Source organism: Condylura cristata, unplaced genomic scaffold (genome assembly GCF_000260355.1).
Source record: "Condylura cristata isolate star-nosed mole 26May11 unplaced genomic scaffold, ConCri1.0 scaffold00007, whole genome shotgun sequence".
NCBI classification, from domain to species: Eukaryota; Metazoa; Chordata; class Mammalia; order Eulipotyphla; family Talpidae; genus Condylura; species Condylura cristata.
The window spans coordinates 16,108,107-16,124,035 of NW_004567108.1; the positions used below are offsets into that span (position 1 = coordinate 16,108,107).

Sequence of the window (15,929 nt, forward strand, 5' to 3'; positions counted from 1 at the left end):
GGGGGGGGGGCTAGTATGTTCTTGCTATCACCACCATCTCCCTGTGCCCACTGACCTCCTAATCTTTCCTAGGAATAATCCTGGCCCAGGTTCTGCTGCTGTTGACTAGCAACCAACGAGGAAATGCCCTTCTCCATCATCACAGCCTGCAGTCACCTGATGGCAAATCTGGTTTGAAGTTGAAGGTTCATTTATGATAAATATAAAGAAAGAGACATTGCATCACAGCCTAGACACAGCTGAGGGGGGAGGGGGTTACCTTCTCACCTACCAAACCGTATTTACAACTTGAAGACCCAGTTAATGGAGATGGGATGATTCTCTTTGTTCTTAAGGTCGATGTGGTTTAGAAATGCAAGTGAATTTCAAAGTCTGCTGAATATTAAATCAGAGCAAATTCTGTTATCAGTCATTCCTTTTACCAAAACTTCACTTAAATGTCTGTTCCACATGGCAACATGCTAATAAGTGATACTTCTGAGGAGGAGAACAAAAGACATTGCAACATCCTGAAATGGCTTGTGAATTATGCTCAAATTATTGAATGATGGTCTCATTTTAAAATTAAATATATTTAATGATCATCTAACTGGAAAGAGAATAGCTGGGTGTAAAAATTTGGTTACCATGGGATGCAACATTTCATCGAGACATCATTCTCCAGGTGGTGAGCATTTAACTTAAGTGAAATTTGTGTTGGTGAATCATCTACTGACTCAAAGTGGACAGGCATACACAGATTCTATGGCTTTAGTTCTCAACTTTCTAGGAAGTCATTAAAGAAATATTTTACTTCTCTCATAATTACTATGTTCATAAAAATATGTAAGTATTTTTTAAGGCTTTGGGCTTACTTTCCATTTGTACTTACAAATTAGAAAAAAAATTCACTTAGATTAAACTCTCCTACTTACCAATCCATCTTTGTCATAGGGTGAATCAAAGTTATCCAGAAATTTTCTGAATACTTGTTCCTCTGACCATTCTCCATTTTGGTACTTTGGATGGTGTTTGGCATTATACACCTCCCGAAGGTCTTCTATTGTTATAACACCATCTCCAGTCTTGTCTAGCTTTCTAAAAGCTTGCATAATTACCTCTTTTCTGGCTCTGGACATTGGAGGCTAGGTAAATGAAAAAACACATACACCGCAAATGAGCTTTTTGTGTGTGTCAAAAGTGATGAGATAGTCCTTGCAGTGTTGCAAAATAGTTGGTGTGCCCTTAGATAATCCAGAGTGTGATTGCTTCATGAAATTCTGAAACATGTTCTCAATCTCCTGTCCATCCCCCACCCAGTGTACTAACATGCTCTGAAAACAAAAACAAAACAAACAAACCTCAAAATAGCCAACCCAACTACGCGAAAGCCAACCTGGTTCATGGGGGCCACTTACTCTTAAAGTGAGAAGAAACTCATTGAAGTCTATGGTTCCACTCCCATCTTTATCAAACCTCTGAAAAAGCTCTTCAGCCTCTTCCTTTTCCATGACCACAGCATAATCATTTAACCCTTTCACAAATTCCTTGAAGTCAAGGGTTCGGTTGTTGTTGTCATCCATAATTCGAAACACTCTGAGGGAAATATGCACAATCAAGAAGAGAAACCCCACAAAGAACAAGCTGTACGCGTAAAGATTAAAAAGAAAACCACTTTCAAGTGTTTTCAAAGTATAAATATATTCTTCCTGAATCCTCCTTCCAAAATTGGAGGGCCTCTCCCAGTCCCTCATAAAAGAAAATTAACCTTTCAAGGTGTACCATAGGACTCTAATTATATGGCATTCTGTAAAAAAGCAAAACTACAGAGACAGTTAAGGGGGGGGCCTCCCTGGTGTTGCAATGAGTCAGGACACTGCACTGCAAGCTGGCTGCAGCCACCTCAGTGTGAGTTTGACCCCCGGCCCCGGAGGTGACCCACATGGCACAGCAGACCTCTCCTGACCCACCTGCTGTTCCCCTCAGCAGTTTACCTTGTCCATCCACCTGTTCTGCTCCCCGCTCTGTCTCTGGTGAATCCTCTCCCTGCCCCTGCACCTCTGATTTGTACCCCAGTTCTTTATGCATAAATAAATAAATCTTTTTAAAAAAAATAAAGTTAAGGGGAACGAGTGAGAGGCACAGTGGAGCATGTGCATGGCATTTTGAGGACAGTAAAACTGTGTCTTATGATGCTGTCATGGTAGAGACACGACCTGCATTTGCTAAAGCCCAGAGACGTTTACCGCTCAAAGGTTGAACCTCAGAGTATACAAATTGTAAAAAATTATTTAAATTTTTAAACAATTTCTAAATTGTTAGGAGGTCAGGGGACCCCAGGAAAGCATGCAGACAATGGCAAGTAAATCTAATTTTACTACAAACTTTTAAATAATTTCACAGAACAGAAAGGAGGTGGACACTGGGAAAGAAATGACCTAAATAACTTTGGAAATAAATGGTCTGTAAGCACCCTCAGAGGCCTCTTTCATTCTGTTCTTGAGCGCCCGTCTTCATGACCTAATTACCACTAAGAAGAGATGAAGAATTTTGTTTTGTTTCATTTTGTTTAGGACAAGACCTCCAGAGATACTCCCTGGGGAGCTGCTTAGTTAGCTGGTTAGCTAGTGTTGTTCATGAAAAAAAAAAAAAAAAAAACATAAAATGTGGGGAAACATTTGGAGCTCAGAAGACTTACTGACAAAGTCAAGGGTGGGCAAGACACGATCAACTCTTCACCTTCTGGATTTTTTTGGTCTTGAAGACTCTTACGTTATCAGGACAGGACTTAGAAGATGAGGAATCCCAGAGACAGGGAACTGTGTACTGCGTCACCGGCACTTCCAGTGCCCTGAGGAACACATGGCTGCCTGAGAGAGAACTCCAAACCCTGCAGTCATGTCTAAATCACTATTCTTCTAGAGATGTAGGCCTTGCTGAATCTGAGAACAAAAACTGTCACACGGGACCAGAAATTCAATTCTTTCAGGCTCTGCATGTTGCAAATACGGAACTACAAGGAAATGGCTTGCTGGAGGTCACACAGTGCCCCCTGCACGTCCTGCCTGAATCCCAGGTCCAGGTCCTACCTGCCAAGTCCTTTGATGCCCGCAGAGCCCCTGGCCAGGCACTGCAGTCGGAGTCTTTCAATGGGGTCAGTGGCTGTGGAGAGCTTTTTCTTGGCCTGGATCGCCATCTCTCGGTCATGGCGCGCTGTCCCTGCCATCTGAAGGCAAATCCACAGCATATTAGCAGAGTTCTGCCTTCCTCCTGGCCTTCCTATGCCTGGCCAGGGCTACGGCAGCCTTGTGGAGAAGGAAATTTACAGCACACTCTACCTTCAATTCCCAAGAAGGGTCTCAAACCTCCCAGAATTTCCAATTTTTAGCTATACAACTCTTGTGCCTGACATATTTATTCCTGGCTTATCTGCTCCTGTAGGAGCAGATGTCTGGCCTCACCAACCTGGAAGACAGCTTTGAAGACTCAGCCCTTCCCCTATATGCTCTGGTTAGTCCCAAGCCCTCTTCCAAATGAAGTCCCATTTCCCTAAGGACTTCTTTTTGAGCCTTTTAATGCTGTATTCTTTACCTTGGGCTTTCCCATAACCCCTTTCACTACACATTAAATATGCCCCTTTTTAATGAAAGGATTAATTTTTGTTGCTTCTCTCTTGTCTGTGCTTCTCAATCCTTGAGCTTTAATGATTCTCGCCAGTAACCAGTATGTTATCCTTAGTTAACAGGTCCTGTTGTTAACACCTAATTAGGTTTTCAAGACAGGGAAAAAAAATAGTAATGGATATTCTCAGTCTCAATAAATACAAACATATATTTTCTTTACAGTTTGGTTCTATATCTTAAATAAGCAGCAATGGGGAAAAGGTGCAAAGAAGCACCATCTCCTGAAAGGCCAGTGTGCAACTGACAAACTCCTGCAACAGTTTATATCCTGAGAATCCATGGGACAGAGGGCTCTGGACTGGAGGTCTGGAGACCCACGTTCAAGTCTGCCTAGATCCTACTGACTTTCAAGGTCTCTGCTTCTTCTTCCTCTGTTAACTGGAAAGATTGGATTAGATGATCTTTCAGGTATACCCCTGCTCCAAGACGGCACTGGTCCCCATGGAAGCGATCTAGAAGCAACTTATTTAGTGTGAATTGTGAATTAAGGGGTCAAGAGAACTTCATGGATATGCAAAGAACAGTATTCAAGATAGAAGAGGAAATGGTGGTTAGGGATGGATGGGTCTTGACTCAAGGGCTCCGCAGCTGGTTCAGGGCTGGCATTTCTGGCATTTCCATGGTGCTGCCGGTAAGAAGCGGAGTTTTTACGTCAAAGATGGCAGCCCTGAGGTTCCTCATTTTCTAACCTTAGAGAAAATGAGGAACCTCGGAGAAAGAGATTCTCATACAGAAAACGGAGACCACAGGAGATAATTTAAGGATGAACATACTTAACTATGTCCTCTGGATCCTCCCGAGGGTCAGTTATAGCTTCACTTCCTCTCGCCCTTCTGCTTCCCACTATGTGGTAGCAAATGGAACTAATTCTTCCTAGTTCTCTTGGGACTTTATTTCAGCTTAGGAAGAATTTCTCTGCCTAAAGCTATGTGAAGCCTTCCTTCCCTCCTCTAGCCCCGGAAGCCTAGCAGCTCAGGAGTCCACACGGTCCGGTCCGCACCAGGTTCTCACAGACCTCGCTCTCCACCCGTCAGGAGGCTCAGGGAACTGGTGCAAGGACAGGGACACCCACAACCAACCAGCTGGCGTCCTGGCACTGGCTCTCGGCAAACCCACAATTCCTGTTACTGTTCTGTCACCTGATCTCAAGCTGACAATCCCCACCGATGTCCCCAGCTTCCAATCTCGGCTCACAGCACCCCACCACCTCAGCTGCAATGCAACCACTTACAAACCCATCGTTTCTCTCACTTAGCCCGCTATCCTCCCCTACTCTTTCTTATCTCAGGAACTTCCCAGCTGGTCGCCAGCAGAAGCAGCACCCTCATCCACCAGGCACCATGGGAGCCGGAAGTGGCCGCCTTGAGGGTCCTCCGGAGAGAGGACCAAGCCCCAAGGCCTGCCCCTCAAGGGGACCCCACTGCTGTCCCATCTCTCCCCCTCAGTCAACGCTGCTGCCCACTGCTTGTCCGAAGCTGCTCACCTCTCTGTCCTCATTTCCACCTCTGCTTTTTCCACTCAGGTTTCCACACTAGCTGCTGCAACAGGAGGGGAGTAGAGAGAGAATAACACCGACAGCGGGAAGAAAGCAAGAGCTGGCTTTCCACTCTGGGAGCGACCCCTGTAGGGCCCTGGCACACCCCTAAGATGAAGTGAAACCCTCAGCTGCTACATTCATGGGCCCCCACAGTGTGGCAAGCAAGTATCCCCAGTCACACAAAAACTCCAGGGGCTGATCTGAGACCACGACACAGACAACTACAGGACACTTGTGCTCGCTTGTCACGATAATCAGAGGCTAAAAATGACCCGAATGGCCACCCGCAGGCAGCGCACGAACAAAACAGGATCACAGAGCGGGGTTTAAGCCAGCCACAAAAAGGAATGGCGAGTTGATACACTTCCACGTGGATGTGAAGTGAACAAGCGAAGGGAAAAAAGACAGATACACGTACACAAAAAAAGGACAGACACAAACTGCGACATACCGTACGGGTCCACGTATATGGAATATTCGGAACAGGCAAATTCAGACACAGGAACAAGGGGTGAGGGGTGAAGGGAGAAGGAGAGGGCCAGGGGGGAGGGGCTGCTTAATAGGCACGTTTCCTCAGGAGATGATGGAAATGTGTGGGAACTTGGTGACCACACAATAGCTTGGGAATTCCACACATTTTTGTTTTATTATTTATTTATTAATGTGTACAAGAACTGGGGTGTAGGCCAGAGGTACAGGGGTGAGAGGATTCACCAGAGACAGAGTGGGGAGCACAACTGGCTGATAGATGAAGCACACTGCTGAAGGGAGCAGCATTGGGGACAGGAGAGGTCTGCTGCGCCATGTGGGTCACTCCTTGTCAGGGGATAGAACTCATGCTGTACCTTGTGCCACCAGGTAGGTCCCTCCTTAAACATTTAAAACATGTTATATATATATATATATATATATATATATATATATATATATATGAAACATCATCTTTTTTTATTGTTATTATTTTCCCCTAATGCCTTATTTGGTTCCCCATATTTAAACCATCTGATATTTTTCTGACATTTCACTGAGCATAATCCCTTCTAGTTCCATACATGTTGCTGTAAATGGCATGAGTGTATCTTTTTGATGGCTGAGTAGTATTCCTTTAATATACCATATCTTCTTGATTCAGTCAAGGGGAGCAGTGGGTGAGACAGGAGAGGTCTGCCACACCCTGTGGGTCACCTCCCTGGCCGGGGATTGAATACACACTGTAGTGGCTGCCAATGGCTTTATAGTACTATGCTTTAACCCAGGGAGAACCAGCCACACGTTTTTGAATGGCTATTTCAGATTACATGAATTTCATCTCAGTGTGGCTTAATCCTACAAATTAGTTCTACTATGATTCCTATTTCACAGATAAAGAAATTGGGGCACAAAAAAATCAAGCAACTTGTCCCAGCCACAGCCCCTGCCATTCACAGCAATTCACACTGTTAGGACTCCAAGAGCCTCAAGACCCCTTGTCCTTTCTCCCACTTGGAAGCTTAAGATTTGTGTTGGTAAAGAAACGCTCCCCACATCCTGGCCAACCCTGATCTTCCAGACTCTCAAGCAGGGTGACCTTGCTCCACCACCCTGGGAAACAACACAAAAGAATTTCAAAGCGCAGTTTGGTGGTGCCCCCTCTTAGAAGAGCAAGGAAGTTCCAGGAAAACACCCCACCCTTAGAGGAGGCTAGCAGTCACCTCAGGAGTCTAACTTGTTGTGTTCAGAAAAAAATCTATTTTCTACTGCCAGCCCCCATGGTGTGTGAGAGGCATGTTGCTACCGTTTTGTTCAGGTAGCTAACCCATAGCTAACAGTTATTGGCTGCAGGGGACGGGTAGTCCCAGAAGCCAGCTCCTAGATAGCTCATGATCTTGCATTTGAGAACTGAAGTCTCCTAGTTTAGAGGGACAGGAGACATTGAGTTTGGGGGCTCCAGAAGAACGCATCATGGGTGGACACCAAAGGGGTTGGGGTGACAGACAACAGGTAGAAGTGGATTGGTTGGTGGTGGATGGTGACAGGACCTTGGGGGTGGGCATGGTGTCTATGTTCAGGTGCTGAAGTGAGAAGCTGTACCCCTGGCACCTACAATGATGCAGAATAATATTACCTCGTTTTAAAAAAGGGGATTGTGGCAGTGGGGGGCCAACGCCGGGTGAGGTTTTTTTATAAAAGAGGGCAATAGTGGGCCCTCCCTGGTGGCGCCGCGGGTTAAAGCACAGCACTGAGAATCTAAAGCCGCTTCCGCATGAGTTCGATTCCCGCCTGCCCCGGAGGTGACCACATGGCGTGGCAGACCTCTCCTGACCCGCCCACTGCTCCCCTCAGCAGTGTACTTCGTCGATCTGCCTGTTCTGCTCCCCACTCTGTCTCTGGTGAAGCCTCTTGCCGCTCCTGGACCTCTGGCCTGTACCCCAGTTCTGTATGTACAAATAAATAAATCTTAAAAAAAAAAAAAAGAGGGCAATAGTCAATCTCTGAAGCTGCGTGGAGACACCAGGGCCCAGGTCCAGTCAGTTCCCGGACCTGCAGCGCCGACACCACGCCGACACAAAGTGTCCCTGACTCCAGAGGACCCTCGCTGAGAACACCGGTCTCTTCAGGCTGACAGCCTAGCCCACGCAGCAGGCTGGCGAGGACCAGGAAGAAGCGGCTCTGCCTCGCATCCATGTGCCCACAGCGCCCCCTCATGTTGGCATTGAGTCCGTACAGGCTCCGGGCGAGGCTCACATCAGCAAGCATTTCCCAAGGGCTAAATGCCTCTCCAGGAGCACGCTGCGTACAGTTAGGGGTGAGTAGCTGGGGGGTGGAACGCAATCTCACGACTGAACTGCAACAAATCACTAGCGTGACTACCCCAATATTGCACTGAGGCTCTCTGAAGACCTCCCCCCCAAAAAAGAGGGGATGCCTAACCTTCAGTTCCAAATGGAGTGGAAATTATTCAGGTTGGGGTCTTGTGGTCAGGAGGAAGAGCCAAAGTTAATGAAAAAAAAAAATAGTAAGATTAGAGAAATGAGAGTATATTGAAGCGTAGGGGTGGGGGCAAGGGAAAATAAGCGGGTGAGAATTGGGGGAGGGGTGATAAAGACAAGGGAAATTGGGAGAAAGATGAACTGGGCAGGTGAGCCAGCCCCGGTCACCAAGTTCCTGAGGCAACATGACGGGGTGTTTGATTCTGTCCTGCGTGCAGGGGAGAGGGGAGTTTGCATAAGGACCCCCGAGGCAGTGTGCAGAAAGCCTGGGGGGGGTGAGAGGCTATGCTGGTGACAATGGGGGTGGGGGGGTGAGGGGGGGACGTCTTGCTGCCTGGAAAGGGGGGAGAAAAAGCTCCCTAGAGTTCTTACTTGCCGATGAGAAGATACCTTCACGGATCAACGAGATGCAGAGACCTGGAGACTCAGGGCCCAGGCAGCAACACCCAGGAGCCAGAAGCAGCAACACACCAGTGGTGTCCAGCATGCCACAGGGAACCCAGTGAGGCTCCCTCCTCCCACTGTCAAGGTGCACAGCCACCACCCAACGCTCTCTTTCCGCCTGGATTTCAAGAGGCACGTTGGGACGGGATGTGGAAAGCTGAAAATGCTTGCAGGTTGTCTCTGCATAATTCTCTGCAGGGTTCAGAGGATTCTTTGCCAAATTCAGGGACGGGCTTATTTACTTTTTAACTTATATGTATTTTACACCATTCTTCATTTTTGTTCAGTGTATACTTTCTCCTCTCTCGGAGGTAGTCCCCATAAAATTCCCGCCACCAATTCACCTGTGCACCGTCGTCGCCACAGTCTCAGGGACAGGTTTAAGCTGAGCCAGAGGAGGGACCCCTTCCAGCCCTGCCTGCACGTCATTGGATTGTCTGTGGTGCCCTCTGGTGACAGTAGGGTGAATTACAACCTGACATCCCAGTCTGCCTCTCGGATGCTGTCTCTCTCATCTGTCTCTTTATAACCAGCAATCTGCCATACAGATGCGGACTGTAGAGCCAAACAGGTGGCCGCAGGGATCATATATGCAGACTCCATAAAGAGAAATGCGCCAAGGCCTTCCATAGCCTGTTAAATGCAAAATACAAAGGAAACGCACAATACACCCTCCCACGAACACTGCCCCTTGGGCTCTTCTGACACTGCACTGGTAGCTGTCCTTTTTCAGGAAAAAGGTCAGTCACTTGAAGGGACACAGGCTGCTTATATGGCTTTTTAGTTAACTCGGACAAACTTTAGAGCAGGGGAAAGGCCATTTTAACTTTTTGAACTTGAGTTGCCACTGCTTTTCCAGACATCGCCGGTTGACCTATATAATGGTCATTCTCACCCACCCCCTCTTTGACTTGCAGCTGGGTGGTCCTGTGATTGGGTTCTGGCCACAGGGACTGAGGCAGTGACCGTGGCGGGCATTCTGGAAGGCTCTTGCTTCTCTTGCCTCCTCCTGGCTTAAGTGGCGAAGGTCTGATCAGCCTTGTGAAGGAAGAACAAGGGAATCCCAGCAATCCCAGCACATAGCCGCAGCACCACGAAACTGCCCGCCTCAGGTCAGCACCTGCCTGGCACCCAGGCCCCTGTCAGTGAGAAACGTAGACCCCCTAGACAGGTGGATTGCTAACCCATAGAGGGTCGCCTTCAACAAATAGCACCCCAAGTCCCTGACTGCCACAAATGTCAAGATGCATCCTGCAGCTTCTAGACATACCTTTACCTGAGTAAAAGAACTGGCAGTCTAGTGCAAGAAGGGACTGCGGATTGGGAGGGGAGCTAAATCAATTACATTTCACCATCTCTCAGTAGCACTTTATCACCACTTGGTACAGCTGCTACCATCATCTTGCAGCCTGAAATTTCTTCGACTAGAATGGGTTACACTGAGCAAATCAAACACGGACTTGAACGCTTTCTGTTTTCCTTCTCCCCCTCTTCCTCCTCCGTTGTGGTCTACTCCCAGGCTCCATTCCCAGGAAACTGGAGAACTCATTGTGCTAGTTCTCCTAGAGCTTCCTCTATGCCACCTTGGAGATCAGGACAGGATCAGGGCACACCTCTGCCCGCACCTAAGGACAGTTAACCCCGAGGACGTGAGGTGCCTCCCCAGATCTGGAATACAAAGCCCCTCCCTCCCTCAAAGCCTGCAGTTCTGCCTTGACAGCTTTCTCTGTTATGTAGTAACAACACCCTTGATTTGGGGGTGCCAACTCTCAAGGTGTTAATACAAGTGCTGACTCCTCAGTAACAGCTGGCTCTTGGTGAGCACTTCATACATAAACTTCTCTGTGCAAAGACGATCTCCTGGTTCAGAGTTTGACTTTCTGGGTGAGCAAAAGACCCGATACAACTGTTTTCTTAACAACATTTGCAGATCCTTGCCTGGGAAGCAGAGCAAGAAAACCTGTAAAGCATGATATTCAGGCCCATGAGGTGTTGCCATCCCAGGTCTAATAAAGTAGAGACGCGCCCCTGAGTTTGGGACTTTTTATAATGAGCATCCCCTGGGAATCTCTGGAACAGGAGCTGTCTTAATGGCAACTAACCTGCCAGCATCTCCCTCCTGCTCTTCTCTCTGCTCTGCCTTGAGTCTCTGAGGGTTTTACCAGGAAATTACTTGCAACCTATTCTGAGTCAGGAGCCTACCAAATGAAAGGAGTTAAAGAGACAGAGAAGGAAAACATGCAGACTACACAATGGTAGCAAAGGTGTGGCTAGATTGTATACAAAATGCAACAAAAAAAATAAATGAAAACAGGCCCTCCCTGGTTCCTCAACCGGTTAGGAAGCAGCACTGCAAGCTGGCTGCAGCTGCTTCAGTGCCAGCTCAACCCTGGGCCCCAGAGGTGACCCACATGGCACAGCAGACCTCTCCTGATGAGCCTGCTGCTCCCCTCAGCAGGGTACTTCGTCAGCTGGCCTGTTCTGCTCCCCGCTCTGTCTCTAGTGAATCCTCTCACCGCCCCTGCACCTCTGGCCTGTACCCCAGTTCTGTATGCATAATAAATAAATATTAAAAAAAATAAGGGGAAAAGCTTCAATCTCCCCAGTTCCAATGACTATGCTCTTAGAACCAGTAGATAATTTCCATAATCCCACTTTTTCAGGTGCCATGAGGCCATGGTACTGCAAACACAAAGCCCACTTGGATCATCCTTGTCCCTTTCCAATGGGAGTCAAGTCACAGTTCTAACAACCACTGACCCTTTGCAACACTAGTCACCAAAGTCACTTACTTGGCACCTTTGCAAATAGATACTTAAAATAAGTTTGGGGGAGTCCTGTTGCACATCCTTTCCCCCTAACAATGTGTCTATTTAATATTTATTTCAGAGCCACTTAGACACCCAGACAGCCATTTGCGTTTGGGGGGCTCTTAATGGATACGTTCAAGAACCAACACTAGTAAGTATGTGCCCAGAGCACGAGCCCCAGCTTCAGCACAGGCAGGCAGCCAGATGAGACTTTGTCCACTTCCTCAAATAAGAAGCAGATACTCGGTGACGGAAACTCACGGGGATTACAATTGAGATAAAAAAAAATGTACAAAATGATGTAAAAATAAACTGTTATATTATTTAAAAAAAAAAAAAAAGCAGATAACTGATCCTGAAAATAATAGTGGCGTAATTTTCTCTCAGGTAACTGAAATCGGGAGACAGTTCAAGTCATAGTCAAAGTTGTCAGAAACGGCTGTCTTTCTAGCCAACCAGGGCCTTCACCCTCAAAGTTGCCCAAAGTTCCAGAACAGCCACAGCAGCTCCAGCCATTCCATCACACTCCGGCAGCAACAAGAAAGAGACAAGGAGAGGCGAGAGGACTGCACTTCTCAACTCAGTCACTTCCTCAAGGGCCACTGTATGCCAGGACTACAGCCGGAGTGACGGCCAGAATGTGTGCCAGCCATCCCCCACGCCATGTGTTAAATAAAGCGCTAACTCCCAAAGAAAATACTGTGAGGAGAGGGGACCTTGGGGAGGTATTTAGGTTATGAAGACAGTCCCCTACCAAAGAATTCAGTCCCTCCGGAACAGCAGGACAGAGTGAGAAGGTGCGACCTGTGACCCAGAGGAGGGTCTTCAGCACCCATGATGCTGCCTTAACTTGGACTTCCCCCTTATACAACTGTGAGAAATGAATGCCTGATTTGATGAACTACTGGAGTAGCTTATAATACTATGGTGCTTTGTATAGTGGCCCGGATGGACTGGGACAACTGGGAGGCCTGATTCTGGGCTGGGTACCTCCTGGCCCCAGGTTCTGTGTATAAAGAGGGTGACTATAAGGCAGTTTCTGCTGTAGTTGGCAGATGAAGTACTGTTAGGGGGGAAGGGTGTCCCGAAGGAATTCTGCGGTTTTGTGGACTCTACCCCTCACTCCAGTTTTGTGGACTCCACCCCCTACTCCAGTCACTGAAACTACAACTCCCAGCAATACCATAGGGAGAAATGCAAGGACCCAAGGGCAGATCTAAGCAGGCATTCTGGGACTTTTGTGGATATAATTGAGGGAGCCATGTTAGACTCTCTCTCCTGGACCACGTGACTGGTGGCTGGTCGTTTGGCTCTTGATGAGCTCTCAGTGTGTTATCAGTGTTGCAAGTCAGTGGAGTTGGTAGGATGCTCTAGTTAACTTGTATCTCTCTCTCTTTCTCTCTCTTTTTCTAGGCTTTCTTCCCCCCCTCCCATTATTGACCCTTTTTGTGTGTGCCTGCAGTATAATTGAATTTTAAGCACACGGGTGAGGACCCAACGACAGGCAGCCCAGTTCACACTGGGTTGCCCTATACCGCATTGATGATTTCTTGCTTCTCAAGCTTTACCCCCAAAGCAAACAGGATTTGCCTTTCTGTGGATGGTTATGGAGGAAAAGCTGGGTTTAGGCAAACAAAATCTAAAATAATGCAGACCTGGAGACAACACATCCTGGTTGAAATCTGTACGGCCACCTAGCTTGTCAATAAGGTTTTATTGGAAAACATATTTGGTTTTTATTGTGTCTTTCAGGCCACTTCAGCAGCAAAGTCAGAGAATTGCAACAGAGACCTTCTGACCCTCAAAACCTGAACTTTTAGTTTCTGCATTAAAAAATTCACTGCCAAGGGGACTACTAAAGATAACGTTAAGGAACATTTCCCCAGCTGCTCTGGGATTCCCAGGGTTATTCCTCATCACTTTATTAGAACAGAAAAAAAATGTCAGGTATAATCAGTTTGAATAATAATTTTATAGTTTACAAAGCACCTTTATATTCTTTGGAAGAACCACAGCTATTGATTGCTTTTTCATAAAATACGGAAGCTGAGGTACAAGGAGACTCAGGAGTTGTCCCTCTTCTGATCGAGGTAGCCAAACTGGGATTCTGAGCAGGGTCTTTTACAAATTACCCACAACTCCAAAAATATTCATTTTTTTTTTTAAAGATTTATTTGTGCATACAGAACTGGGGTACAGGCCAGAGGCTCAGGGGCGACGAGAGGCTTCACCAGAGACAGAGTGGGGAGCAGAACAGGCAGATCGACGAAGTACACTGCTGAGGGGGCAGCAGGCGGGCCAGGAGAGGTCTGGCTCGCCATGTGGCTCCTCCGGGGCAGGAGGCAGGCGGGAATCGAACTCACGCAGAAGTGGCTTTAGCTTCTCAGTGCTGTGCTTTAACCCGCCATGCCACCAGGGAGGGCCAGCATATTCATTTTTTAAATGGACCAGAAGCCCAATCCCCGGGGCTCTGGAGGCCTTGAGCTAAGGCGGTTATGCATGGCCCTAGGAGCTACCTGAAGCAGCCCCAACCTGGGCGGAGCCAGGTTGAATACCAGAGCTCCTGCCACAGGCTCAGCTGTGCTCCCTACAGAGAGAGCCCCAAGAGGGCTCCCAGGCTTCTCCAGAGACACCACAAGTGGTTGTCTGCCCCAAAGCTGGCCAGCCCTGAGGCTTTAATGGTGGTCCTGGCTGCTTGAGCGGGAGAGCTGGGCCCTCTTGGGGCAGCCCTGACCTCGTGCTACCTGGAGCCACAGGTAGAGAGGCCGACCAGCCAATACACCAGGTTCCCAGCAGGCAGCCTGCCCTGCAGCCCCTGGGTCTGTCCCAGCACTACTGCTGGGCGCCTGGCTTGGTCAACCCAGCCCCACTTAAGGGAGCCAGGTGGAGTGTGCCTCCCGCCCCACTGAGGCCCGCTCTGGCCCGTGAGGCCGCCCTAACCTTCATGCTTTAGTCCATGAATCTACTGTACATTCTCAATCCCAGACAAACTCTAGCGACACCCTTCAAAGCTAACTCATTTGTTTTTCCACCTTCTCATGCCCTATTAATGCCCGACTCTCTCACCCCAGGGAACATTCCCTCAAGAAATCAGTGCTAATCTGATCGCCAAGATCAGCAGTTCTTTGTGTCAAGTTCGCTTTGCCTAATACTTGACTGTTGGTTCTACATTCTTGAAAGTCTTTTCTCTCGGTGTTTTTGTTGTTGTTGTTTTGTTTTGTTTTTTATGAATCTAATCTTCTCTATCACACATCTCTCAGGTCTGACCTATGTTGTCTCTCCCTAGTCTCCTGCCTGCTATTTCAAATGCTGCTGCTCCCCAGGCTTCAGGTGTTTTATCTTCTCATTCACAAGCCCTTCCAGGGCAGTCTCCCTTTACCCACTCCCACAATGATGCCTCTCCATTGTTATTCTGACTCCTGAACTGCCTGACTGCAGAGTCAGGTTTCAAATATCCCACAACTATGAGTACTGCAAAGCCCCCCCCCACACACTCAAATTGAATATGCCAGAACCAAAGTCATTCTCTGTTTTTTCTTACTCCTTGCCTCACAAAATGGCAACAGCATACTGCCAGGCTACTAACTGAACATTATTCTAGACTCCTGATGATCTGCATACAATCAGCAACCAAGTCCACCATGTCCCCACTGTCTGCATCTCTGTTCCTTTCCTTTAATCATGGTTTCCATGGAGACCAGCTGAGGCTAGGACTTGGTTCTCACCCATTTCCACTAATGCAAGTATCTTTCAGGTAACACTGGTTTATAATACAGTATATGATTTAGGGGAGTAGGTTCACATCTCCTCAGATGTGTGTCACCACCCACACCCACCACAAAAGCACCCATAGTCCTCTGCCATAAGGCACTGGGACTCCTCTCCCCTTTATTTCCACCCCACGCTCCTGCGGCCTGCATGTTTCTGGGGTTCACTTGGTTTAATCAGTCCCTCTATTTCGCTGTATTCCACATATCAGTAAAATTTCCAGTATTTGCTTTCTCCTTCTGACTAATTTCACTTAGCTTTCACTCCAATTCCATCCATATTGTCGCAAATGGCAAGATTTCATCTTTCTATGGCTAAATTAAATTCCATTATGTATAATTTACCACTTCTTATTCCACTGATCTGTCCTTTGGGTGCTTAGAATCTGAACTTCACGCACTAGCCTTCAACCTTAGAGTGGCTTTCACTGTGCACATACATGCAGATTCTCAACATCGGATGCATAGGGTGGCCTGACATGTCTCTAGTCATTCTCAACCCTTTCAAAATTGCATCTCTACAAAATGTTCTCTAGTTCTGTCCCTCTGTAAGTAGATATATTTCTTTTCCAAAATACCTGCTCTCCCTTGTGCGCCCAGAGAAGTGCTACTCTTCGTGTGTCATCACCTGCTGAAGTTCACGTATCGCCACTTCCATCAGAGCAAAACAGCTTGCACAAATCTCTGTGTCCACATTGTGCTGTGATGGAACTTTGCTTTCAGAACTGCCTTTCCTACTA

At 47.4% G+C, this 15,929-nt stretch overlaps 1 protein-coding gene across 3 annotated transcripts in view; it reads right to left on the reverse strand.

Moving 5' to 3' along the window:
* CAPSL (calcyphosine-like) overlaps nt 1–15,929 on the reverse strand; it is a 29,378-nt gene that overhangs the window by 11,937 nt on the left and 1,512 nt on the right. For 2 of the 3 annotated variants that reach the window (XM_012721794.1, XM_004678092.1), the window contains exons 2-4: nt 3,069–3,205; nt 1,398–1,575; nt 915–1,124 (exon numbers count right to left, since the gene is read on the reverse strand). In XM_012721794.1, coding sequence (XP_012577248.1) covers nt 915–1,124; nt 1,398–1,575; nt 3,069–3,205 — 525 coding nt within the window. Of the gene's footprint in view, nt 1–914; nt 1,125–1,397; nt 1,576–3,068; nt 3,206–8,540; nt 8,591–15,929 lie in introns of those variants that run through there. The other variant, XM_012721793.1, reaches the window with a different exon arrangement.